This window comes from Anser anser, assembly GCF_964211835.1.
Source record: "Anser anser genome assembly, chromosome: 19".
In the NCBI taxonomy this organism is placed as follows: domain Eukaryota; kingdom Metazoa; phylum Chordata; class Aves; order Anseriformes; family Anatidae; genus Anser; species Anser anser.
The window spans coordinates 3,166,194-3,193,875 of record NC_139740.1 but is presented as its reverse complement, the minus strand read 5'-3'; the positions used below and the strand labels follow the sequence as shown (position 1 = coordinate 3,193,875).

The window sequence follows — 27,682 nt, the reverse complement described above, 5'->3', positions numbered from 1 at the left end:
TCCCACAACCACCCTTCCCAACCCTCCTTTGTGCCACCATTCAGGCTCTGCACCTTCTCAACAAGCCAACTGCATAAGAAATATTCTGTCTCCTTTCTGGTAAGGTCTGCTTTATAACTACTAACCCCTGCACTGCCTCTCCATGGCTCAGAAGAGCAATGTAGCAGAAGAGAAGCAGGAGCAGCAGTCGGGAGGACCAGGGAATACTCAAAAGCCACCTCTCCCCTGCTGGCAGCAGCTTGTAAGGCTGGCATGACCACATTGCGAAACCTCACCTAGAGCAAATCCACAGTGCTGGCACCAACACGGGTCTTGGGAGAACTCAGCATCACGCTGTCCACACAAACAGCCTGAACTGCCCTTGGGGGCAGTCCTGCTATCCTGGGACAACAGGGAGGCTCCAATCTTTCCTTTCTTTCTTTCAGAGAACACAGGGCTCGTTATTTCAGTGCAATGTCACATGGAAATTTGTGGAAAGCAAAACAACTTTTCCAGAACTGGCAGCTCCAAGGTTGACATGCTGCTTTCTGTAACAGCTCTAACAATTTTGGTTAAAACACAAAGAACTTGCTTAGCAGCTGGATGTGGCTCCTGCTGCCTAATCAGACTGCTCCCAGCCAAACTGGCAGACATCCAATGTTGTTATCAATGCCTATGTGGGGACCCGGCACCAGTGAGCATGGGGTTATCAGGTTCCTTAGATGGGCAAGTGCTCTTGCTGCAGGAATTACTTCCTGCAAGTGCCAAAGAGCCCTTGCAGAGCAACATACTTTCATCATCACAGAGCATCATCGAGCAGCCATTATTAGACCTGTCTTGTCTGAATGCAGTTACACTGTGGCACCCTAGCTAGTAGCCTTTACCTATTTTGCATTAAAGCCAATTATTTTCCCTTTGAAAGGAGCGTGACTGGCCTGACTCACTCCCAGGTATATTCAGCACCACTACAGCCATCAGTTTTTGCTAGTGTAGATAAGAGAGCTGGCAGTTGCGTCTGCCTGCTGGGGACATCTCCCCATTTCCGAGGCTTCCTGGTATGTGGAAATGCACGTGTACTTGGAGAGGAGTCACTGTGTCTGGAGAGAAGCAGGGAAGAGGCCAGCAGTCTCCCACACCAGTTGCCAGCTGCTGGCTCATCCCACAAACCGTATACCATGCCAAGGCTCTTACAAACAAACTGAATTGAAACATCTTTGCTCGCTGAAAAGTCCAACCCAGTCTGGAGCTGGTGACAGAGGTGCACAAAGAATACAGTGCATATGGACAGGGAGGAAAATTAAGATGTTATCAACCACCCACCCAAGTCCCAAGGGAAATGAAGAAGCACAGCTATTTACAAACACACTAGTAATTGTCACGTAGTGACTAAACCAACAGTCCATGCAAAACTAACCATCTATCCATGGTTTTAAGAAAAAGTGGGAACATTAATACCTGCAATTATAGTCCACTGAATTTGTGAGGGAAAAGGGGAGAGCAAGTTTTCAAGACCCCTATTTACAGAACTGACGCACACCTCAGAGGATAGGGAAAAGTCAACAGCATTCCTAACTCCACTAAGCAATGCTACCAGAACTGCCCGCAGGATGAGGGGTGAATACTCAGCCTCAGAGCAGGTTATCACAGCCTCTGCACTGGCTCCAGTCCCATCCTGGGGCACTACTCTCTGCTTCTGCCCTTAGAATCCTATTCCCCATGAACATAATTGACTGTGCAGCTCCAGCTGATCCTCTTCCCTGCATAGACCTCCACACAGTTGCCAAAAGTGCTCAGAGAGGAGACATGACCCTGTCCTCTCTCCAGACCCTCCAGGTCTTTATTTAAACAAAGTGCCCCATGTCACCAAGATAGGTAGTTCTGGAACTATAGCAGTGGTCTCCAACAACAGATCGCATCAGTACTTTTCCATCCAGCTGGAGTACTGAGTAACTAGATTCACTACAAGGACAGCGAACAAAAAGGACCAAATGCTCAAGAACTCTGACTCTGTTTGCACAGATTAGAATCGGGACAAACGGGTTTTATCTGACCATGCTGTCCCAGGAAAAACCATAGGAGAGCAGTAACCTAGACCAGATATGCACCATAACTTAAAAGGGAGAGTTTTATTTTTTATTTTGTCTTAACTACCACTGCCAAAGTTCAATTTCAGAAAACAGTATTTTTTCGCATATTGAGACATAAGGTAAGCAATGAGAGTTAAACAGTCACTGGAAATAGTTATATTTACACCAGCAGATAAACAGCTCAGACACAAGCCACTCCTCAAAATTCAGCTCAGGTGAAATGCAGAAATGCATTTTCAAAACAGCCTGATGTACAGAAGTATTTGAACCCTCAGACAGCTTTGAAAATCACAACCACAGCTTTTATCACTGGGAGATGGAGGGAAGCAAGCAGGACAGACTCCCAGGAACCACAGCCCAGACCAAACAATTTCCATGCAGCTGTTCTGCTACTGCTACTCTGCAGAATTACATTTTCCTGGAATTAAGTTATGGCATACTTTGGAAATAAAGTGGTTTTCAAAAATCACTATAATTCTGAAAGATTTTACTCTGCAATCACTGCTATGATATAATCTTACCATAATAAATGGATTTCTTGAAGAAAACCTCACACCCAAACTGCACTGCCTTCCCCCCTGTACTGTGCTGTTTATTTTGGAGCACGAATGGGTGCCTCTGCAAGATACAGAAATGCTCTCTGTTCTAGTGCAACTGCAGCACTGGCAGCAGCAGAAGAACCCAGCTAAAAAAAAGGGAATTTGGTTGCTTTGCCACTGCCTGGATGTCTTTGCTGACACTGCCAGCAACAGCGCTTACTCTAGAGTTTGGTTTCTTCTGGTAAGAGAGTATTTACCCCATGTGAACCAAGCTAGTTCTTTGCTCAGTCATGCTGTGCTAGGCTTGATGAAGGGGGATAGGAACCTGCATATGGGCATGCCAGCACCTCACACATCCCCACTCACCGCCATGTATGGTCGGCACCCTGCATCCCGTGTTTTGGCAATGGAGTCTACGAGCTGTCCGCTAATGCCGAAGTCACAGAGTTTAATATTTCCATTTCTGTCCAGAAGAATATTGGAAGGTTTGATATCTGTAAGGGAAAGAAATTTAAACTGTTAAGTCATGGCCGGAGGTTTCAATTTCAAAAACGGCAGCTGCACAGAATCAGCACCAGTAGCAAATGCTGTGCATAGCCTTGGTGTGGGACGGGCAGGAAACAACGTGGCGTGCTCATCGCCTCAGGTTCCAATCGGCAGCAGCAGGAGATGGAGCCTGCCCCAAACAGGTTGTGTGCCCAGAGGTAGAGGCAGACACCCAACAACCCTCAAATACCACTACAACGGTCTGACCACTGCTTGGTACAGAAAAACACAGGTTGGAGGGGCAGCAAAACAGCCACCACCTGTGCAGAATGTGTTCGCTCTCCAATGCTCACACCTGTGGCAGTACCCATGCAAGTTACATTTTGACTTGATGGAAAGGCTGCTTAAAATTCTTGCAATTATTTTGGTAGGTAAGAAGAAAAGATACAAACTTACCTCTGTGAATGATTTTCAAGTTTTCTTTTAAGTGGTTTAGTGCTTTCACAGTCTAGGAAAGAAATACAGAAGAAAAATAAGCAAGTGTCATAAGATTCCTGTGATTATTAAATTGTTGGAGTTCCAAGAAGAGGGGAAAAAACATTAAATATGAAAAGATATCAATGCTGTAAATTGATGATTAAAACATTTTTTCTCATATTTTTTCCTCCAAAGAGGTGACAGAAAAGAGGCGAAGTGCTTAAGTAAAACACGTAACACTTGTAACCTTGAAAGATCACACTTTGGGAGAGAGAAGCAAGAGATGAAGTTAAGCAATTTCTGATATTAATTATCTTCAGTAAGAACTTATTTCAAGCCCTACATTGTACTTTTCCAGTAAATAATAAATGCCCTATTCTGCTGTTCCCATTCCACTGGCTGAGCAGCAGCTCCTCATGTCAGTGGCGTGAGGAGCAGCAGAGAAGGCTGTTCTGATTCACCCATTCACCATCAAGTGGAAAAGATATTCAGAGAGCCTGGTATATAGGATAATTTAAAAACAAAACAAAAGAAAACAGCTGAAAGTTCAACATTGTAATTAATTTCACTTCTAATGAACAGATCATTGAAATAGATGGCCAAAAGACTGTCTTAATGATGACGGCAATAGGATGTTCACGTTGAGCTGCTAAGCTCTCCGAAGTTGCAGGAAGACAAAGTCTAGCAATCAAAATCTTCCCCTTCCTGCTTGCATTTTCCAGTGTGCACACTCCTTCCTGCTCGCACAACCCTGTGTTCAAGCATTTACATAATTAAAAACTTTGGCAGGCTCTGAGATAAAAATTTTTAATGGACCTGGACTTCCAGGTTAAGATGAAGAAAACAACAGTCATGTTCTCCACCTGCTGAAGAACCCACCTACATTTTAGGAGCCTTTGCTCAACGCAACCAGAGATTTCTCTGGACTGGAGTGGCTCAGTTTACCAGAAATCCAACAGACGTGACAGAGTTTCAGGGGCAGCAACAGGACAGAAGTTTCAGGATACTTTTCAACACCCTTTTGTCCACAACCCAAACCTAAAGTTTTTTATTGCAGGGCCAAAACTTACCCTTGTGTTTAGACAACCAAGGGTTCATTTTGGCAGAGCCAAGTAAAATTCTTAAGGGCTCCTTAAAGGTACCCTCACTTAGAAAATAATTCCTTCACTTCACTTCTGGAGGAATATAGGTACACAGAACATGAAACAATCCAATGCCAGAGGACCTGGGGTAGACAATGGCCTCGATGGAGCAGGGGTGTGCTCAGATACTTGGGATGGGACTCACCTCGCTTCACTTGACCATCTGAAGTGCCATGGGATAGGAACCCAGCTCGTATACAGAGACACTAACCTCTTCCCACTGACTTCAGAGAGAGAGAGCATGCAACTTAGACCAGAAACCTACTCCCAGAAGTTTGGTGGGGTTCACCTCTCCTGGCTATGCTCAACCCCTTTTTCCCTTTACAAACGTGAGATGGGGAGACAGTTCATTTATTTTAGAAACATCCTTGGGATGAGATAAACTTCACCCAGCTTCCAGGGAAGCCACCTCTATCTGGCACCTGGCTCCTGCCACCCATGGTCCTGCTAAGCGGCATCGCAGGGTAACAAGAGGACTACTTGCAGATGCAGCCCCTTGACAGCCCCTCCCAAACACAGGGCTCACGGTACGCTCAGCTCCTGTCAGTGCCCTAGCCCTCCCGCAGTTACAGGAAGGCTGTCTGGAAAGGCAAGTCATGCCATTTGCCAAGGTTTGCTGCCATGCCCACGCCATCTCAGTGACACAAGCTGTGAGCCTCTAGCAGAGGCACAAGCTGCCCCCTACAGAGCTGCCCCCTCCTGCCCACAGTCAGCAAGCAATCACCGTCAGCCAGGGCAGCACAATCTAATTGCTGCTGAGGAGCAACAGAAACACAGGGGCTAAACAGCGGAAGGAAGCTCCCTTTCTCAGCCTGGTTTTGACCATTACTCCAAAAATATCACGAAATTCCAGTGCATAGTGTAGCCAGGTAAGGGAGTCCTTCCCAAATTGCTGGGGCTCTGGATAAAAATTCTGGGGCCTCTGCATACAGATTACAGATGGCAGGACCTGCTTCTCTATTACGTGATACATCACGCTAAAACTGGAATACTCTCAAGGTTCATTAAAACTGTGATACGATATAACAGCAGCAGTTGTACTGCATGCAGATCAAGCAATTTTTTTACAAGCAAGTAAGAGAGATCTGAATATTTCAAATCAGCTTCAAAAAGAAAAGTTTAACAAAATACTCACAGCTAAAGTGATTTTGCCTAGGATTTCTTCTGGAATAACATCATCTAATACACTATATACATATTTGTAAAACTTATCAAACGAGGTAGACATGAGCTCCATACAGATCCAACAGTCACCCTGGAAAAAGAAAAGAATCATTGTAACTGTCAAGCTTAAATGAGAAACAAAAACCCAGAGAGCATCCCTTGAATCCAATAAAACACAAACAGCAACCTGCATTTGACAGGAAGGATAGATTTCATCTTGATTAATTTCAGCCATTTCAGCAGCAAGTCTGAATTAGTCATTGAGAGCAATGGAAGAGTAACACCAATACGTACCTTTCTTCCAGTCCATTTACCAGCAGAGAAATCTAACTGACAAGATCAGACCTGACATTACAACTCAGATGCCTGAACCTAAATGAATGGAAGTCTCAAAAACTGCCTGGCTCTCAAAAAGGCTGATGGCATGGTGAGATACAGCCATGCACAGTAAGACTAAAAAAAGTCCCTTGCACTTTATGACAACCCTGCATGGGTCAGAGAACATTTCATACCACATTTGGAGATAAGATCTAAGCAAGAGAAAATGAAAGTAGATTTAAGAAGGCAGGTGGTTTTGTTGATTTACATCTTGCAGGTAATTTAAATGCAGAAAATTGTAAGACATCTCTCTGTTAAATCAAATGCTAAGCTAAACAACCATAGGAGGGTAACATGTTTATGAAACTCTCTGCTGAGATCCGTGAATCAACTTGCTCATGACAGATTTGCTGGGGAGAAGAAACGGATCCCCACAAAGATGATGTATAAAAGGATTTCATCTTTTGTCATAGTATGTATCTAGTATATGGTGATAAATGGCTTAGCCACGGATTGATCTCAAATTTCAAATTTTTGAACATTTTAACTCCAGTAGTGGACAATCGAACGCTTGGTATGAGCTGTTTCCATAGAGTCTAATGCACTTCATGCAATGCTTCATTGCTAGGAATACTAAAACACCAGAACTACAGCCACCCTCCCCAGAAATTATGTATTCTTATCTTCTACAGGCTGTATCACAATCAGTGTTAGAACCACATTAGCTGTCAAAAGTAGAGTGCAAAAGACGGTAGGCCAGTCTGGTTGTCTTGTTCTGGCTAGGCACCATCCAAAACACTTGTATGAGGAGCAGCAGCTTCCGCAGGCATCACTGCCCCTGGCTGCCTGGGTGGCTCAGAGCACTGGGCGCCTGCCTGGTGGTGACTTAGCTGCACGTTCCTGGAATACAGGAAGTAAGAAATAGAGGAGAAGCCTCCCTGTACTGCAGAAGGTAGATTTTTCCCCATCAAGAACAAAACCACAAACACTTAAAAGTACATACATGGAAATGAAATTAGAAAAAAAAGAGAGAGAGAGAGAGAGAGAGCGAGCGAGCATAGGCATGCTGGCAGCGCAGCAAAGCCCCGTGCTCCCATCCCGTGCACCTCCAGTCACTTCTGTCTGAAGCAATCTGCCGGTGCTCATGTCAGCCAAGAGCAATTCTCAAGCTATACTCAGATGATTAAAAAAGCTTGCAGAGCCATGTGTCTTAAAGCCAAAAAGGCGGGTTGTGCCCACTCAGAATGACCTCCTGGACACCATGAACACACCAAGGAATGAATGGCATCCACCAAGACCTGACTCCAGTCCAAGCACTTGGTTTAGTGGGAACAGAAGGGGCCAGCAAAGGTGGTATCAGCTCATCGCCCACCCAATGGAAATGGCTGCTACAAGCCTGAGCCCAGAGAACAAGCATTTCACCTGAACCAAAGAAAAAGGCACTGGTCAAACAAGCACTGTGCCAAACACAGAGGCTGAGACACTGCCCAGAGAGAGGCAAATGCAGCACAGTGGAAGAGAACACAACTGGTGTTTCAAGTGACTGACACAAGCCAGTCACGGAGAGAGACATGGAGAAAGGAGATCTCAGGCTGCTGGATAAAGGTTGGAATGGATGGATTTGGCTGAGAACTTGATCTGATTTAAACTGCAGAAATGAAATTAGGTAACACATGCAAAAAGTTTCCCTTTTCAACACTGCAAACAAATGCAGAGTGCAGCTACGGCATGTCTGTATCATCAAGAGCGGCTAAGAAAAGGTAAGTGGATACAGCATTAGTGGTGCACGTGAATCAGGTGAAATTGGAACCACACCAGACCACTACAAACTATCCACAGTGAAAGCAAACACGGACTTGGTTCTACTGCCTGCAGGATCGTTGAAGACATTGCTTCTGTTTTGACCAGCTTTGCATAAAAAATTGGTAATGTGCTATACTCCCGTGCTGCTGTACCGAGACACTACAGGGAACTGGATTTGTTCAAGAATGCCGGAATAGTACCAACCACCTGCAGCCTCACGTTTGTGTCCCATCGCACTAATACGTCAGTGTCTTCAGTTGCCCAGGTTACAACGGGTGATGTTTGTACAGGAAAAGCAAACTGAAGTGAAACAACAGGCAAGGTTATCAGAGCTGTGACTAACAAAAACTTCACAGCATACTTTGTACGTCTGCAGGGTTGCAATGTACATGTGACTGAGCACTCAAACATGTTTGTGTGTAATCACAATACAAACTACTCATGATCAAAAGCACCCAAAGGGAAAAAAACCAAGACATGGTTTAGTTGGTCTCTTGAAATACCATAGAATGATATAGAAATCCTGAATGGGAGCATTTATTGATCTGGTAATATTAAAATCTACCTGATCAACATGAGTTTCTGTCAGCAAGATCAGTGAAGAAAGATGACAGCTTTTCAATTACGCAGCTTCATTAAGACTGGTGATAAGACTGAAAATCCTACAAGTTCTCATCTCTTCTTGAGACTTGAAAGGACTTACCTAAAAGCAAAGTTGATGAATTTTACTGAGAACAAAGAGGAAGACTGGCAGGTGCAACTAAATACTTGTCACCTAGCCCCTTTCTTAGCAAATTATACAGAGAAATGCTGATGTGCATGGGAAAGTTCTGCTTCACCTTGAATTGTGAAGGCAAAGCTATCTTAACAGAAGTTTATCTTCAATTTATGCTTCCAGGTCAGGCTGATTTCTGATTAGAAAACGACAAAGGAAGCATTTTAATTTTTCTCTTCCAGTTATAGCTATTCTTCCAAAGAACTATATTTTAGTCCTTTTCAGGTACTAAATTACCAGGTACTAATGCACTTCTTGTAGGCATACCAAAAAATATCCAGGAACGCCCTTCACTTACTATTTCATTCAAAGTATCACTGCCTATGCTCCAGGACATACACAAAAACTGTGTCCTAACCAGCAATTCCTGAATGCAGCGTCCTTAATTCCCAGCCCACAACTGAGCATGTCACAAAGGTGCCACTAGGCTGAAAAGCAGCTTGGCACTAAAAGGACCCGGAGTCTTGGTGGACACCAAGGTGAACATGAACCAGCAACATGACCTTGCCACAAAGAAGGGGAATGGTATCCTGGGCTGCATTAGACAAAGCATTGCCAGGAGGCTGAGGGACGTGATCCTTCCCCTCTGCTCAGCACTAGTGAGGCCAGACCTGGAGTGCTGGGTCGAGCTCTGGGCCCCCACTACAAGAGACAGGGAGCTACTGAAGACAGCCCAACCGAGGGCCAAAAAGATGATAGAGTTCAGCCTGGGGAAGAAGAAGCTCAGGGGGGGATCTCATCAATTTGTATAAATACCTGAAGGGAAGGTGCAGACAGAATAGAGCCAGGCTCTTGTCAGTGGTGCCCAGTGCCAGGACAAGAGGCGGTGGACATGAACCAGAACACAGGAAGCTCCCTACAAACGTCAGGAAACACATGATAGTGCAGGTGACCGAGAACTGGCACAGGTTGCACAGAGAGGTTGTGGAATCTCCGTGTTCAAAAGCTGTCTGGACATGGTCCTGGGCAACCTGTACTAGGTGGCCCTGCTTGAACAGGTGAGTTGGACTAGATGGCCACCAGAGATCCCTTCCAGCCTCAACAAGTCTGTGATTCTACAACATCAGTACTTGCAGATTTATCACATTAGTACACTGCAGGGCAACCTTTTACACAAGTAGCATCTATACTAATGAGAGAGAATCAAGACTCTCATCATCCTCCCTTTTCCTTACAAGGCACGAAGGACACTTTTCCTAGGGACTGCGGACTGCTTGCTTGGGCAGACACCTCGAGCAATTCCAAAACCGCCAAAGATTTCCATAGTCAAGTAGCATGTTGGACATCTCCACAGAAATTCTAAAGAGCAGGTATATCACATACAGAGTCTTAGTCAGATGGAAGAATTATCTTTATGGTACCAAGCATACATGAAGATTTTGAAATAACAAATACTACAGATTTAAGAGCCTGTCTGAATGGCATGTCTTCTGCTGGCACTTGAGACAGTCTTGAAAGTCTTCGAAATGGCTAGCAGCTATTTTGAATATTGTACCTATTTCATATAATTGTCAGAGATCTTAGGGGGGTGCAGAGACAATTCTATCTCGGACCGAGAACGCAGGATATTGGAAATATTTATTCTTCTCCTGTTTCTTTTTCTAGTTGTGGCTCTGTCTTGTCACAGAGAAGTTAAACTGACTGTCATTTTCTTTTTCTGAATGCTTCTGTGCAGTATGAAATTTCATGGAATATTAATTACTTTCATTCTTCACAAAGTTTTAACTTTTTACCAATAAAAAAAAGTTTTTGGAGAAGTCTACAAAGGTCACGTAACCTGAAAATTCCTACACATCCTATAGTTTTGAACTGAGTGCTTACTGGACCAAAACCCCAGCATTATATTCCCGTTTCATTAAATAAATACATAATTCAGTCTCATCCAGTGTGTGCCTAAAAACTGATGTAAAGTCCCACTGTTGGTAGTCAATATATAGCTTTTGCATTGTTACACATTAAACTACGTATGTAGACATATATACAGAAGGATGTACCATGTGATTAAAGAACAAGGAGCAAATATACCATGGGTTAAGACGCTGTCGGCTGAGGGACAACCAGCACTACTTCCCAGAGAAGACTCATTCCCTTGTCAAGCTCCCCTGAAGGGTGATGGTTAACAACACTTGGCATTCATGCCCTCAGTCTGGTTTTCACGACTCAATGGTATCGCTGTAGCTTATGGTATCCAGAAATTTTTCGAGAGGACGCTTCAAAATGGTCAGAACTGCCAAAGACCAAATAGTATTTAAAGGAAAAAAAGGCTCAAAACTGCCAAAGACGAAGCACTATTTAAAATCTTTCTCTATCAGAAAAAACTTGCTGGAAAAGTGAGCCAAAATACAACTACGGAAAATATTCACCTGTAATTTTTTATTTTTTTTAAACCTTTTTAAACCTTTTTTAAACCTTTAAACCTTTTAGAGAGGCTGCCACAGCAACTTGTCTGTTTATGGTTGTTTTCCTAACTGCAAGCTGGGATATATGTCTGTCCTCAAATTAAGTCCTTCAACAGTTTTGTCCAATTTGTTTTTTCTACTACTACTCCCTGAACTGTCAGGACTCAAAAGCTGAGCTCTGCTTCTCAGCACAAACAGCTCACTCTTCCAGACAGGCTTTGTGCCTTTCAGAACAGCCCAGCAGCTGTCCTGCTGCTCTCCCTGAAGCTGTTATAATCTTCTTGCTAATTATTTGATTGTGAGAGCTGCCTACTCAGCATTCAAGCTCCTCTGAAGAGACTCTAAGTGAAGTCCTTCACCCTTTAGGAGCAGAAGGAAGATGACTTCCCATCTGTAGCTCAGTCTATCCCCAGAGAATCCGAGTCTTGGCTCAGAGCAAAAGGTCCCAAAAGGATGTGCCTTTTGGAATGTTTTTCCTTACTTTTCACCTTGAAATCCAGGAACAAAGGGCTTTGTTTACACGTCTTGCTATAGGACTTCCTGAGAGAGGAATTTTTAATAACATACCATGTGTTCTTATACTCCAGAGGATGGTGCAGCAGTGAGCTGGATCAGTTACTTTGGGAACACGGGGGGGGGGGGTGAGACAGGTTCAAACATACTGGTGAAATTATTTTTTTCCCTTAAATACTTTATCTCTCTGCTTTCTCTGCTGTCATAGTTTTCTGCCTTTAAAAAATGTAATTAACGTTAGAACATGTAATTAATATGACAAGACAGACAACCTCATCCAAGTCTATCTATCAGTTTGCCTTGCATACCTTTGAGGTGTGTGCCAGCCATAACAGACTGAGAAGAGGGGGAAGTTTGCTTTCATTTCAGAAACACACACCACTGATGCTGAGGGTGTGGGCAGAGGGGATTCCAGGGACACACTATACCCCTGAGTGACCTTATTGAAGTCTTCCCCAGAGCACCCAAGGAATGCTGCCTGGTTGCAGGAAGACAGGAGTTTTTGACAAAACAAAGGGTGCAGAAAAAAACAGGCTGACAGTTGGATGTTGATCAAGGTAGGTTTCTGTATTATTTATGTATGTATACTTACATTCTGAGATGTGCCTAGAGTTGCAGAGGTGACAGGCTCACACAGTTCTGAACATGTTGCTCATCAGCAATCTGGCAAGATATTGTCTTGCCCAGAGACTTTTCTTCAAACCAGCTGACAGCCTTATCATTTGTATTTCAGCAAAGCTGCAAACTTTCAGCCAAGGCTGAGGCTCCACACTTACCAGGAGTTTGAAATGCGTGAACAGGGACAACACCTTCTCACTCAAAGCGTTCAACAGATAAGACAAAGCAAAGCATGAAAAAAGAAATTATTTTTATCCTTATTTTAGAGACTGAGATTTAAAGTCAGAGGAATAACCTGACAAAATAACAGAGAAAGATTCTCCAGAAGCAGGAATTGAATATTCAGTCCCAATTTGTGGTTTTAATTGCAAGATTCACCTTCTTCCTCTCAACAGCTCTCCACTAAAGCCCCAACAGACTCTGCACAGGTTACTACCAGATAATAAGCAAAGATGAACAGCAGCGAGTAGGTCTCTATTTTCCTTCTTCCCTTGGGTAGGTGTACAGGGTTTAGATTCAATTAGAGGAAAACAGGCAAGCATGGCATAAGACTGTCCAGGCTGCATGCAGAATGCCAGTTTCCCAGCTGTTTTTACTGGTCATTCAAATGCAATGGGAGTGCCTGAGCAAGGCACGAGGAGAAAGAAGGACACCTTCTGTGGCCCTGCAGCAAAATGCATTCTTTAAATTACAATAAGTAGATGCTAAAACAGTCACAAACACTCAGTGATTAACACTATACTCCTGGACATGAATAAGTGATCTATGTCAGAATTAACTACAGTCAGCTTACACAGATTTTGATGCTCTAATTCTGGTCTTCACTTGGTATAATTCATGAAGCATCATATTGAATAACCCACTCTACAGCGCATAATACCTATATGCATAAAAGGGCCAAGCAAAATGACAGGCCCTACGGTGGCTATTGCAGATATTGCTCCTTCCTTTCAAGAGCAGTCAAGCAATTTTGGTCTCCATCCCAAAAGGACAGAGTAAAACTGGAAAAGATGCAGAGAATGGCAAGAAAGATGATCAAAGGTCTGGAATGGATTCTATGCATGACACAGGCTTGCACTTTTCAGTCTGGAGAAGACATGACAGAGAGGGGATAGGGCAACAGTCCATAAAATCCTCAGTGGCCTGGAGAGAATTGGTAAGGAGCAACAACTTTCTCTTCAAATACAAAAACTAGGGAAACCACTAGGGGCACCATTCAGAACAGCAGAATGAAAATTCAAAATCGATCAAGGTGACAGGCCTTCAAATGACAGGCAGACGACCAAGCGAAGTGCCTCTCAGGGAGCACTGAAGATGCAAAAAATGTACATGTATCCATGGGGAAAACAAACCATTTACTGGACGAGAAGTCTAGGAAGAATCACTAAGCAAAAGATAGCATGTAGAGCTCAGAAGACATTCAGGTACATACAACTGAAGGTTATGGCAAAGTATCACGTGTGCTTCTTTATGCAGATCCTTTGGGCCATCCCCAGAGACAGGACCACCCACTGGTCTGACCCAGCCAGGTCACTCTTACTGTCTTACGCATCTGCAGGTACAAACCACTTCAAGGAAGAGGCACTTCAATTATGAGTCTCTGACACAGCCCTGGTACGTATGCATGTACATACATACACACAGCAAATAACTATCTGATCACAGCAGCCACCTTTATTACAGGGATACTGAGTTTGCACGCGTCCTCCACATGGTCATATCTGATTACTGACATAAATCACATTTGTGTTCAAGTGCAGTGCCACAGAGCTGTGCCCAGCCCAGCAGTGCAGAGGGGAACCACAAGTTCATCAAATGAGAAAAACAGGAAAGAAAGAGAGACTGAAATATGCAGACAGACCTAACAACGAATGGGAATAGCATCTATGTGTTCAACACTACTTAGACATCTGGATACCTTGGTTAAATAACCTTGATTAAAGGTACCAAGCTAAAAATCCTAACATAAATTAACTTTCTCTTCCTTATTGCACGCTGGCAACTGCAAAGAAAAAAAGTTAATAAAATAAAAACAAAAAATTCTGCTATAAATGAAGCAAGTTTGGAGTTCCCACCTCTCTGAAGAGCGCACCATAAAACTGAACAATATACGGGCAGTCACTGCTTCGCATTACTACATCAAGGTCCATCAGAAGCTGCTTCTGTTCTTTTTCATCCACTGTCGACCGAATTCTCTGAAAGAGGAAGAGTGGCAGAGACTTTATCACTTACAAGCCATTACTGTATCTTCAGAACCATTAGTGGAGCAACGTGCCAGGGACCCCAAACCCAAGGCTGAGCAGGCAATCCCCAAGGCATGATAAAGCACACTCGAGAGAATTGAACCATTTTCGAATCAGAACTGTAACTGAAAAACCCAAAAGCCATTCAATACAGAATATAAAATCTCCAATCAAATTTTACTCTTATGAGCATCAGCATTTTCGGATGAAATGGCAGTATGAAATTAAAGAGCAAAGATTTCATTGAAACCTACAGCAAAACAATATATTCAGGTTATCATTTCAAAACATTCCCACAGAGTTCTTAGCCATGTTGGATGGGGCTCAGAGACTGATTTGAAATTTAACCAAGGAACATTATGTTTGAAATGACTAAGAAAAGCAAAGAAGACAAAAGTTTTCCTCCACCTTGCCTTTACCATGGCTGGCACAGTGGAAAAGGCCCATAATGTAATCGAGGGAACACATTGCTCTGGTAATGCTAATGGTGGGCAACAGTCCTTCTCATAAAACTAACAACTCTACCTTGTACTGGCCTAGCTAACACTAACACTGTATGAACGATATAGATTATATGCTGTATGTTTAAAAATGTATATATACCCACTATACTTTATAGTGTATATATAAAGAAAACTCTGATTTGGGCTTGAAAGAACAATTTAAGTTTGAAAATAAAAAGAGCACACATCCAACCATGAAGCTCATTAAATGAAGGATGGAGGAGTCCATCCACAGTTTTTCATGTAACTTTACAGATACGTTTAGCATCTTGCACTAATTAAATGCATTCTCTGAAACACCAGTGAGTAAAATTATGATACTGAAGAACTGAGTCACACTGAGAAATCATCAAAAAGAAAAAAAATGACAAGTCCAAAGCAACAGAAACAGCCTGGACTCTCCTTGTGGAGAAAAACTGTCTATCCAAGAAAGAAAAAAAATGTTCAAGGTTGTGGGAAAAACCTGCATGATACCAGAAGGCAGTCCCACTGACACTACTTGGCAGAGCTCACTGCCCTGTGAGCAGCTGCTGGTGGCAGCAAGACCACAAGCATTAGCAAGCACAAGGCTAAGCATATGAAGGTACTTTAAAGGTTGGCTATTCATATTACATCACTTGAGATTATGAGGGCATGATTATGTACCTTTGGACTATTTTGTGATGATCCACACAAAATGAGGACCGTACTGAGACTACAATTTCCTTACCTTTGCTGTATCCTGGTATTTTGGTATTTCCCCATTCATTCGTTATGTTCTAGCAGTTCTAGTTTGGCCTAGAACAGTAATTGTGTTCATACTGCCCTCTTCCCTCCCAATGAATTCTAGAGTACTAGGGAAAACTAGTAAGAGCCTTGCCCAGCACACCCACAATCTGTAACATCCACACCTTGCCATGTCACTGAGTGGGTGGAATTTTGTAGTTGCAAACAGAGCAAGAAGACGACTCAAGGGCCTAGTAATGAAACTAAAACACTTCACCTCTAGGTCACTGGTTCAAATCTGTTTCGCAGAAGTTTAGTCACATCAGTGAAGAAGGTCTGATAAGTTCGATCACTTCTTTGTCTTGGATCTATATCATATAAAGCTCTTCAACCCTGCACTGATTTATCAAAGGCTAAGAAGATTAAAAGTCTCTTTCTGGATGGCACACCATCAGCACTGTATGAAATAACAATGATGTTGCTCTGACCTTGATAGAAGACGATGGATGCCAAAGCCACTGTGGTGGGACCTCTGAGGAGCAGTTTTGTCTCCCACTGAGATGCTACCCACTCCTCTGAAAAGTTCACAAAACAGGTGAGAAGCAATACCAAAAGATCTTTTCTCCATACTGTAACTCACAGCTCTCTTCTGTGCCAATTCCATTAACTGCTTTCCCCAAAAAGCCTTTCTCCTGGTCATCTCCTCAGCCTCCCTTCGCATTCCTCTCACAGCTGCACACTCCTGTCTCAGCCATCCCTGCAGCATGCTTCTCGAACTCTACAACTTCACCTGAAAGTACCTCATCCCAACTCTGACATTCTCTGCATCTTCTCTGCTCTAACTTCTTCAACTCTGGAAAGCATTTGAGATACTTGTATGGAGAAGGTAAGTTTAATGGCACCCTGGAACAACAACCAAACCCAACAACTTCTTTTTCCAGCCACAATCTCCCCATGGAGAAATAAGAAGAGCAGGCAGAGGACCCCAAGGATGTACAGTTATGTAAAGGTTATAATACAGAACATCCATGACACCCAAAGGACACCTTAAAAAGCCAGCATAAACTCCTGAACAAACACTGCTTTGGAGACTGAAGGGGAGTCTTTTATAAGACTGCTGGAGACCAGAGGTCTGATAATTCAAGAAGAGCGCAAAACCCTCAGAGGCAACATGCAGCACAATGCTGAGCTGAGGTCGCCCAGGCTGGAAAAGAAAACAGTCTTAATTCATCAGCTAAGAAGGAAGCATTCATGAGCAAAAGAAGGAAGAAAAAGCAAAAGGTGATGGAAGTCAACAGCAGCCAGTACTCAAACAGCACATGAGCCACAATGAAGACCTGCTACCTAACTCCGAGGCAGAGCGCAAGACACTGCAGCAGTACCCACAGATACTCTCCCAAAGACACAGGAGGTGGCAGAAAAGGAAGACAAGGAAGGCAGCAGCCCGACAACACCATGTAAGATTGGGATGGACAAGTCTGACTTGGTTTCAGCTCTTACATCTCTCAGCCTGGTTACTCAATTGCATGCAGTTGCTGCCATGGCCAAACAGGCCACATAAGGAAGAAGTGGCTTTTGTAGTGGAGATTATAGAAAGTCTAATCTTCAGCAGTTTCTTGTTGGCCTCAAACAAACTGCATAAAATCCTTCAGAAGAAAATTCTCCAACCTTTTTAGCACAAACCCAGGTTAGGAAAAAGGTTTCTGATATCTGAAATAAGAGCTCTATAAGTGACGCTCTGTGCAGCATCAACATCAAAATGATAAACTACGCTGTGTGGATTGTACCACTCTCAAACCTAAAAGCTGACAGATCCCAGAAACCAGACCCAAAACAGAAGAGACATCACTCAACTCCAGTATGCACTGGAAAAAAATCAGGTGCAGTGGGTAGCAATGGGAAGGGAAAGCCACAAGCACCAAACTGAAAACCTACGTCTTGAGCCAAGAGAGAAAACAGTGCTGTCCTGCGTACACAGCTCACAGGTGTGCTCAGCAGAAAGTCCTGCAGCAGCACCTGACAGTGTCCCCAAAGGGATGTGTGTTATCTGCAGGACAGCAAGGACCGAAAGCTACAAAATGAGCAGGAAGAAAGGGGTTTTTCCCACTTGCTGCTGAGGACAAGAACATTTACCTGCCCATCCAAAACACTTCCAGTGCTGAAAGAAGCATGTCAGGTCTTTTACTGGTAACAACTAGTATCCCATCTCCTCTAATAAGGCTTACTCCCTCACCATTTCCTCTTAACCCTTACTCATTCACTCCTTTCTCAGTGTCATATCAGCAGGGTTTGAAGCACTGTTTTCCCTAACTCTCAGACAGCTATCCAAGACAGATGAGTGAAACAGAAGATTCTCCTCAATAAACCTTAAGTATTCAACTCCAGGGAGGGTATCTAATTGTGAGAAGAATGGAAATGAAGATTTACAACAGAGCCAGCTTGCAAAAATCCCAATACTTCTCTTCAGAAATCATATGGGAACAGGAAGGTCAGAAAAATCTGCCCCTTGACTGAACTTAATACACTTACGTGTCATCTCAGAGGGCTTTTATGGGCTATCAGACATGCAGGAAACAACTGATAAATTACAGAAGTATACATAAATATACAACTTCTGCTCTCAGGTGTACCTGATACATAACAAACTATTTCAACTGTGAGGCAGCCATCAGCAAAATTCTGTGAAAGCCAAGGAAAGACAGACAAAACACCTATTTTAAAACTACGGATAAGAGAGCAAGCACTGAGTACAAGGCAAAACGATGTGAAAGAGGCACTGTGTTCTGAACAAGAAATGGCTCCATAGCTTACAGACTTATCCAGGAAGAACAGTGATCTTTTATGGACACTTTATAGGCTTGACATCCTATTGAATTTTATGCATCTCCAAACAGTGCCTTGGCCAGCTTCTCTGATACCCAACTCATCTTAGAATTGCTTCTGAATTTCTCAGGACAAGCGTAGATCAGAAGAAGTGGAAGACTGCCTGAAGACTGGTCAAAAATACCACTAGACTAAACAGAACACAAGAAATCAGCAACAAGATCTGAGGATGTTGGCTGGAACTGGAGACTAGACTAGGTAATATTGCAGAGAAAGACTGAATCAACTAGGTTGATTTATACAATAAATACTGGAAGATACAGAAAATTCTGGTATGTGGCTGAAAATCACTGCAAATTCTGGAGTGGAGGAAAACTGAACAAAAGGACTAAGGAAAAAAATGCCCCTCTCCAGTTTTACTATTTTACTATTACTCCCTAGTCATAGCTATTTTTGGCAGAAAAATCACAAGAGGTGCAAGACTTTTCCATGGGCCAAGGACAAGAAGCCTAAAGGTCAACTGAAGCACAAGCCATTCTGCTAGTTTCTTGACAGCATGTTTTTCAGCCAGGTCAAAGCAAGAGAACTGGAAGAGGAAGAAACTGGTAGAAGCTTCTAATACTGAAACCCAAAGGTCCTGGTGTTCCCTACTGCTGGAAAGAAAAGACCTGTCGAGCACCCAGAGGTTCAGGAGGTTGAATGGGAGAGAGGAAGGTGAGCGCAGATGTGAGCTGCACATTCCTGCCGACCTCAGGCTCTTCGCTGTTGTGCTCAGGCTTCTGGTTGGCACACGCACTACTGTACAGACTAAAGGTTGGCTATTTTAAATGCTTCATAATTTACCTTGGGAACTCTTCAAACAAGAAAACCTCCTAGCCTTCTAAGGCCTTTTTAAGTACTCTGGCTAATAAAATCCACACTATGTATTACCTATGCTATTTATGTAGTAAGCAGAGGATGCTGCTCCAACAGGGAGAGTAGTTCCTAGCATTCATTCAGATTGGGAGATTTTTCATTTATGTATTTTTATCAGTCTGGAAAGGCAAGCATTCCAAGGATTTTTTAAAGACCCTTTTTGTGTGAATGATCACCGTTCTAAAGGGAAACTTCAGGACAGAACGACAACCCTCAGCTGCTTGGTGAGCTTCCCAAGAAAAACAATTCACCTGAATAAAATGGGAGTTTCCTGAAGATCCTCTGATCTGCTAGACAGTCTGGTTCTTCAGATGTGTGGTATCCTCATGAAACAAGATGTGTTAACCCTCCCCGGAGCAGCTACAACACCATATGGTGATACTGGAGGGCACGTACAAAAGGGGACTGGAGAACAAGACATGTTGTGAAGCCTCTGGGATAAGATCAGGAGTGACAGCAGTGCAGCAGATCCTGAGAAGGGACCAGGGCTTTCTGCAGAGCAGACAAGCTTCGGAGATTATTCATGAGACACTTATGAATTGCTACAGACTGAACAAAAACAGACTGAAGAGCAATCGAGAAACCAGGATTGAAGTCAAAAGAAATCGGGTGGAACTGGAAGCTGGACTAGACAATATCACAGAGAACTGGTGCTGCAGCACGCAGGTAAACGCGGGCCAGGGCAGACACTGCTTTCAGGGAAAACAAGAGTCCAGAAGAGAAACCTGCCAAGAAGTGAGGAGTTAATGTAAAAACTGGCCTTGCAATGATGAATGTGCACAGAGCTGGCAGTGGACAGAACAGGGCTGTTTTCTATCCCACCTGGACGAGTCATGAGCTTGTATGTCAATAAATGCTCAAGAAAATGAATAGTGGTTTTGTTTGTTGTTGTTGTTGATGTTTTTTGTTTGTTTGTTTTTTAAGTGAGAGGGAAGATCACAATGCCAGCTGACCCAGAGAAAACAGGAATTTTGAATCTCTAGGAAGACCTGTAAGAAAAAATGGACTTAATGAACAAGATGATTCTTATTATGATCTTGCAAACATAGTAAAACATTTTTCATGGAGAAAAACGAAAAAGGTTGGATACAAATCAGAGTTGGATTCCTCTTTTCTTTATCACCCCCCCCCTTCTTCCTGATGGCCCTAGAAAGAGGCTGTCTGTGGGATAGAAGGTAAGTGATGCAAAAACATCACACCGAAGACCACAACCGTCTGTTTCCATAAAAGATCACAGCTCCCAGCCTTCTGCAGCCAGCAGCCTCACAGGTGTGAGCTGCCTGCTCCTCTAGCCATGTCCTGCTGCTCCAGCCTTCAGCCCGCCCTTGCAGATACATGCCATGGCTTTCTGTTATTTAAGTATGTATTTCTGGAGGCACAGAGTGACAAAAGCTGAAGGAGAGGGAGGAGCAGGACTGGGCACAAAAATTCATCATCAAAGCCTCTCCCTGAGTAATGCTCCATCAGCCTAAAGCTCTGCTGAAGTGGTTTCACACCAGCGACACGAAGAGGCACATTCTCCTCCTCCGCCACTGATGCTAGAGTACCAGATGAAAGCTTTCTGACTCACCCAGGGGCCTGGCAGCAACTAGACACCCTCATTAGAGGTGCCAGGATTACATCTGCCAAGATCTATACGTTGACTGATCAAGCCAAACTGCATAAAAGAGGAAAATGAAACAAAATTGTGCCTCCATCTGCAGATCTCAAGTTATTCTGGTGGTATTTCAGCACATGCAGGAGTAGAGACTGAGTGGCTTTCCTGAAACGGTAAGAAGCATAGACAGGAGGGGCAGCAAAAGGGCTTTGCTTGGACAGCTCAGGGAAAACAAAGGACACCAAGCAGAGTGAAAGCAGAAGGCTAAACTAAACCACACTTCAAGGAACCAAAGACTGCAAAGCACCATGGAATTGGCATGATAAGCTAGAAGAAGACAGAGGAAGGAGCTGGAAACAGGATTTGAGGGTTTGCTACAGCAGCCGCATTTGCTCAAGCCTGAAAGTTGAGCAGGATGAGTGCCCAAAGCTGTCAGGCTGCCTGGGCACAGCAGGAGCTGAAAACTCCAGCATGGAGGAAAGGAATGAATCTTCATCTGCTCTTTACTATATAAGTGCAGCACGCTTGTCCAACAAGCAGGATTTGAAACTGTGTGCAGGAGAAGGGGCTGACAAGCCACAGTCTGAAGATGGTAAGTGCAAACAGGACTTGGCCCTCCAGGAAGAAGTGGGGTGGGAAGATACCTGATTGCTCCAGAAATCTGCCGTGGGTAGTGATGGAGGAGAATGAAGCAGCAGCTGGAGGAGGCCCACGCAGCAATTTTCTCTGCATCTAACTAGCAGCTTCTGGAGCCATCTCTGTGCTTCACTCATCAGTACAGAACAGCCAAAAGCTTTTGGCTTGCAGCCTCCGAAAACCTATTTCCTCTTGCTGAATGCCCTTCCAAGGATGATCTGCCTGCTGCACTGCTGTTACTGTAATCAGCTCTTGGGGATGCACAGGAGAGGCACAGCAGAGGCACAGCAGCACCACCAAATACCCAGAGACACTGGCTTTGAAATTCAGTGTCCTTGATGCCATGCACACAGCACAGTGCCACACCACCAAGTTGCAAGCAGGTGTCCTTTAGATCACAGCTAGGACCTCAAATCACTAGACTGACATGTTTTTTTTTCTCAAACAACCTCGATATTCCTGGAAAAACCTAGGTAATTTCTAAACCTTTTTCTCTTACAGAAGTATTTTGAGCTGAAAGAGAATAAAACAAGTGTTTGCCTGTAGGGTAAAGAAACACCATAGGAAGCAGCTGGTTTATATGAACGCAGGTGAGGAGCTGGGTCTTCAGATGGCAACAGCTCCATAAGCCATCAGGACACCACAGGCTTGAGGGAAACAGAGCAGAAGATGAACAGCCCCAAACACAGATGGCCCATAAAGCAGATTAAGACAGAGCAGGTTAATGCACAACCAAGATTGCCCCAAAAGCAACAGCCATCCGAGAAAGAAAAGGCTTGGAGTACATGAGCTCTTTGGGATGAACTAGTAACTACTTCAGAATCAGCTGTCCTGAAAATCTCATTACAACTGCACCATCCAAGCTTTGGAATAGCTGTTTCTGCCCTAGAGACCTCACACACTGTTCCACCCACGGGCTTTCCTTTGCTCAGTTTTGTGTTTAATCCCCACTAGCCCCCTTGTTACTAACATTTTAGAAGTAGATACAGCTGCCCAGACCCTCCAGCCCTCCTTCTCTCTCCAGGGAGGAAAAGGTGCCGCAGGCATAGCTGTGCCCACCCAAGGGGTGTGTTCAGAGAAAAGAAGGTGGCATCATCCCAGCCCACAACCCTGACATTTCAGCATTCAGACAATGTAGAAGTATGAGGTTTTATTTGTTTAGAAGTGAGCCCCCAAGCCCAGCACCCCACTAGGGTTCAGCCCACCTCTCTTCACTCAACAGGTTGTCCAACGTCATCTCCAGCTGTGTGCTTCAAGAACACAGCACTGCAGCTTCCCACCTCGCAGGTGGGAGCTGTACCTGCACTGCAGACCCTCCACACTGAGGCTACTTTTCTACCATCCTCAAAGTCCCTTTGCAAACACAATCTGGGACAAGAGAATATCTGTGCCAGCAGACACATCTCCTTCTCAGTGATGTTAGCTAGCCCAACAAAGCGTTCTTCTCAACACAACTATACCCACTGCAGATCTTTTGAAAACAACCCCACTCAGCTATAGGTAGTTTTTTATAACCCAAAGCCATCATGATTACAGCAGCAAAACCTGTTGCCCAGGTCTCATACTCTGGGCTTGAGGCTACAGGTGCCCAGGAATCATTTCACCACATCCGTGGTTTTCAACCCATCATCTACAAACTCCATCTAGAAGCTCCACCAAAGGCAACTAGGAGAAGCAGATCTTTAGTGACAGGCAACCTCTAGCTCCATTGGAAACTTTTAGGGATTAAAAAAAAAAAAAAACCACAAAAAAAAACCCTGAAACATCACTGCACTGTGATCCAAAAAGCTGTGAGACCTGGCCAATGATCCCACCACTATGAGGAAGTCAACATTTACTGGAGAATATCAAAGTATCCAATACCCTGCACGCTTCAGACAAGTATGAGTTATAACCATAGTAGCTAGAGCTAGGACTGCGACATGTCTACCTGCCACGTGAGACCAGCAGGAGTGAACGTTTCCAGATCAGATCAGAGAATATTCCAAAGATGACAGAGAGAGATGAAAAAGAGAGTGACACCAACTTCTACATAGCTCAAAGCTCTCTTCTACTCTTTCATGGGAGCACTTACAGTTGATATCATCACCAGACTTAAAAGACTGATGTCATGAGCTACCACCTAGCAGCAAGCAAAGTAAAGGACGTGAAAGAAAGAAAATGGATGCTGTCCCACCAAACCCAGCTCAATGGACAAGCAGCTCCTCAAAAATACCCAGTGAGAAGCACTGCTACAGCAAGACAAAGATTACTCCATATTGCCCAGCTAGGAAATGAAGTTGCATAATGTTCATGCTTTCATGGTGAGTTTTTGGGTAGCATAAGGTAGAAAATGGATAGTCCTGAAAAACAGTACACTTCCCATCTCCACAGTAGATCCAGCATGGGAAGAACAAAGCAAATATACTCCATCACATAACAGCAAGAGCAAAACACTCCCTAGAAGGTTCCCATTTCAGCCCCTCTTGGTGAGGGGTGAGGCTGTTAATTATTACATCATGGGCACATGCTTACAAAAAAGCAAATTTAAAGTCACTACCTTATTTCACAAAAGACACCGAAAAGCTGCTGGGATGTCAGCTTGTGCCTACTACCAACCTAGTCTGTATCTGAACCAGTGACCCAGAGGTGAAAGACCCATACCCCATTATCAGTCTCCAGAGACACGTGATCCCCTCAAAACAGTAAGTTCCTGATAGGCATCTTTAAAAGGGCACAAGCAATTATGAGAGCTTCACAAATCACTTGACAATATGCCCATTATACAATGCATTTTCAGCAAAAAGCAGCCTTTATATTGGAAATAAATAGAAAAGAGCAGTAGATGGGTGCTAGATGGAAGAACATTAATTCTCCATCACATTTCATCCCTAATGGACTGAAGTACAAACGTAAGTATGGGCATCACCTACTTTAACTGCCATAATTTGCCCACTTGGTTTGTGGACCATTTTGTTGACAGAACCATAAGCGCCTCGTCCAATTTCTCCAAGGTCTTTCAAGTCCTCTGCTGTAAAATCCCAATGCTGTTCAGGGGAAATCTTCAATTTTCCTGATGATTCAATGCTGTGTGTTCTCAGTCTCTCTCTGTCAAAAATATTGGGAAGCAATTTTTCCACATTTTAAATAGTCTGTAAATTTCTCTTTTCAGCACTTGATTAAACATTAGAAGAGAGGGATTCACAAAAGCTACAGCAACAATCTGACTCCATGAGGGATTTTGGTTGGGGTGGGGGATGCAGGGGTGAAGGAAAATCTTAAATCAAAAATGACATATTGTTGCCCACAGCTTCAATTAATGCTAAGTTTCTCCAGCTGTGGCATGAAATTCAGTGTGTCTCATATATTAGAGTCATTCTAATCAGTCATTAACACAGTTCTTTCTGCTTTGCACAAAATACATTAAGCTTAAAGCAGGATCTGATAACATGCAGAACCAAGAGTCTGAAGAGCACTCCCCAGCCCCATCTTCCCAAAGCTTTTGTTGCCCTACACCATTACGCTCTGCAGCAACTGCCTCGCTTTTAATCAGGCTTCTTTTCAACATGGACAAGATCTTATGTTTGTATCAAGGGAACTTTAGAAAGAGAGCTTGCTCTTAATGGAAAACTGCAATTAATTTTAAAAACATTTTAGGTAGTCATTTAATTTATTTGAAAAAACAAAACAAACAAACAAAACCAAATAAAGAGCCAATAATTTAAACTTATAAAAAACAATACAAGCTGTTTGTGACATACAAAAACAAAAAGTGCCTGTTCAAGTGCATCTTTACCAAATGCCTAGATTACTGTTCTCTAGCAAAAATTGTTTCTACTGAAGCCACCAGGATTTGTCCATGTAAGAAAAACAGAACAATGCCCAAAATTTGTAAGATAGAAGAGTTCAACAGTTGTTTTAAGATGCCTCCAATTACTCATTCAAATGCAGCAACGCATTACTGAATTAGTAGGAAATGCACAAGTATTTTCAACACTTTTCACGCTAAAATGCCATGCAAAATTTCATTTTTATTAATTAATTAGATGAATCACACATCTTCGGTCATGAAGTATGCCAAAAGCCTGAACTTCCTACTTTAACATAGCATTAACAGTATTAAAGACAGTTCCCCCTGCAGGGCACACCAATTCCACACATATTAAAGCCAGCAGGTATTTTTGACCGCCTTGTGAACAAGGGAGATTCTGTCAAACTCATCCCTTGGACTCTGATCACTTCACCTGAGCATTTGATCAAGCGACCACATGTTTGTCCAGGGTCCAATCATACGAGCAGAACATACATGAGGTATTTGACCAAACACATCACGCTTATCAAGTTTATCAGCCAGAGGAATAAACACGCCACAGCTGATTCCAAACTGGTAAACACAACAGAGCATTTGTCAATCAGCAGCTGCAAACACTGCCCAGTTGGATATGATGGTGGACCCAACCTCCACCACGTTTTATTTGGAACCTGGGTTTTGTGAGGGCAACGAGGTCAGGTCCAAAGGTCAATTTACTGGAGCAACTAAGGTTCAAAGGGCTTCATCTGCTGCACTCTGGCTTCCCTGGGATACTTTGGTTTAGCACTTTTCGGGCTTTGAGCAGCTGCACTTCCTGAACCTTTGACCTATTCAAGGAACATTGTTACCGAATAGATCCTCTCACCAATTTTAAGCAGTCCTTCCCTGCTCATTACCCATCTCTAAAGTGCGTAGCTTGAGATTTTCAATCTGCTATTCTCTAAAACATCCCTCCAGCTTCATTGCCCTTAAGAACAAATCTGAGGAACCTACTGATAGTGCTACAGCACAGCACGGATGTGACGAACACAACAGCCCGTAGAGGTGGCACCCCTTCATTAGCACTATTTACATTCTTTGAATTTCTGTGCATTTGATTCCTCAAATTACAATAGTGCATTTAGTAGGGTTTTCCATGAAATCTATTTACTGAAGAGCAAGGAATGAAAATCAGGCAGTAAAGTAACAAAAAAAAGAAAGGAAAAAAGAAAAGAAAGGAAAGGAAAAGAAGGAAAAAGAAAGAAACATGACCTCCAGACTTGCCAGCTGTCTTGCAGGCAGCTTACACTGGAAGCTGCATGAATCAGTCACCATCTAACTGCTCAACCATACCACTTTGTCAGTACCATAAAAATAGTTCAGGTTTTGATGGAAGAATGTAGGTGACGAGCAACATGCTGAGGAGGGACCGGCCAACGAGCATTGCATTTCCTGCCTACCTCCTGCCAACTGGAGTGCAGGAAGAAGCAAGACCATTCAACAAGAGCTAAATCCTGCTCTAAATGGCAGGGAAAAAGAAAGGCAAAGAGGTGCTTCCAGGAGGGTGAAATGTGAGATTGGATTTTCTGAGCAAACCCTTTCCAGATCATTTTGAAACAATATTTCCTATCTAAGTTTTCATAAAGTTAAAAAAACTTTAGATGTTGACATGGTTTATTCAAAGAAAGCAAATAAACCTGTCTCCAATCTTCCCTTTGTCTGTTTTACTGCCCAGAAAACTTTGCTTTTCTTACTCTATATCAGAAGAGAAATCAAATTTGAATTCATTATATTTTTGTTACACAAGAAGCCTGTTTCTCCCCAGCTGTAGTGTGAAAGCAGATCTATGCCATTGTTTCCGCAGCTGTGGGATGGTTGTTTCAGGCAGCAGGGAAGAAGATGGGAGCTAGGAAATACTGCCCCCCCCTCAGGTTTCATTGAGTGCCCTCTGCAGCTGTATTCTGGTGCAAAGCAACGTAGCTCCCAGGAACCCAGGGGTTTAAAATGAGATGTATTAGCACAGTCCACTCAAAAAATCTCATACATTTTAGCTTGGCTTAATTTCCATTATGTATTTATGATGCCATCTGCTTTGTATGCAATCAGACTTCCTGCCTTTTTTTTCCCCCCTCCAAATACCCAGGGAAATGATCAAATAACCAAATGACAAGCTTGACAGGCATCAGACATT

The 27,682-nt window shown here is 43.4% G+C and overlaps 1 protein-coding gene across 6 annotated transcripts in view; it reads right to left on the bottom strand.

The window, feature by feature from the left end:
- MAP2K4 (mitogen-activated protein kinase kinase 4) overlaps positions 1-27,682 on the bottom strand; it is a 94,534-nt gene that overhangs the window by 18,134 nt on the left and 48,718 nt on the right. For all 6 annotated transcript variants that reach the window (XM_083805203.1, XM_083805205.1, XM_083805204.1 and 3 more), the window contains 5 exons: positions 24,635-24,809; positions 14,376-14,495; positions 5,846-5,965; positions 3,548-3,599; positions 2,972-3,099 (listed from right to left, as the gene is read on the bottom strand). In XM_083805203.1, coding sequence (XP_083661329.1) covers positions 2,972-3,099; positions 3,548-3,599; positions 5,846-5,965; positions 14,376-14,495; positions 24,635-24,809 — 595 coding nt within the window. The remainder of the gene's footprint in view (positions 1-2,971; positions 3,100-3,547; positions 3,600-5,845; positions 5,966-14,375; positions 14,496-24,634; positions 24,810-27,682) is intronic.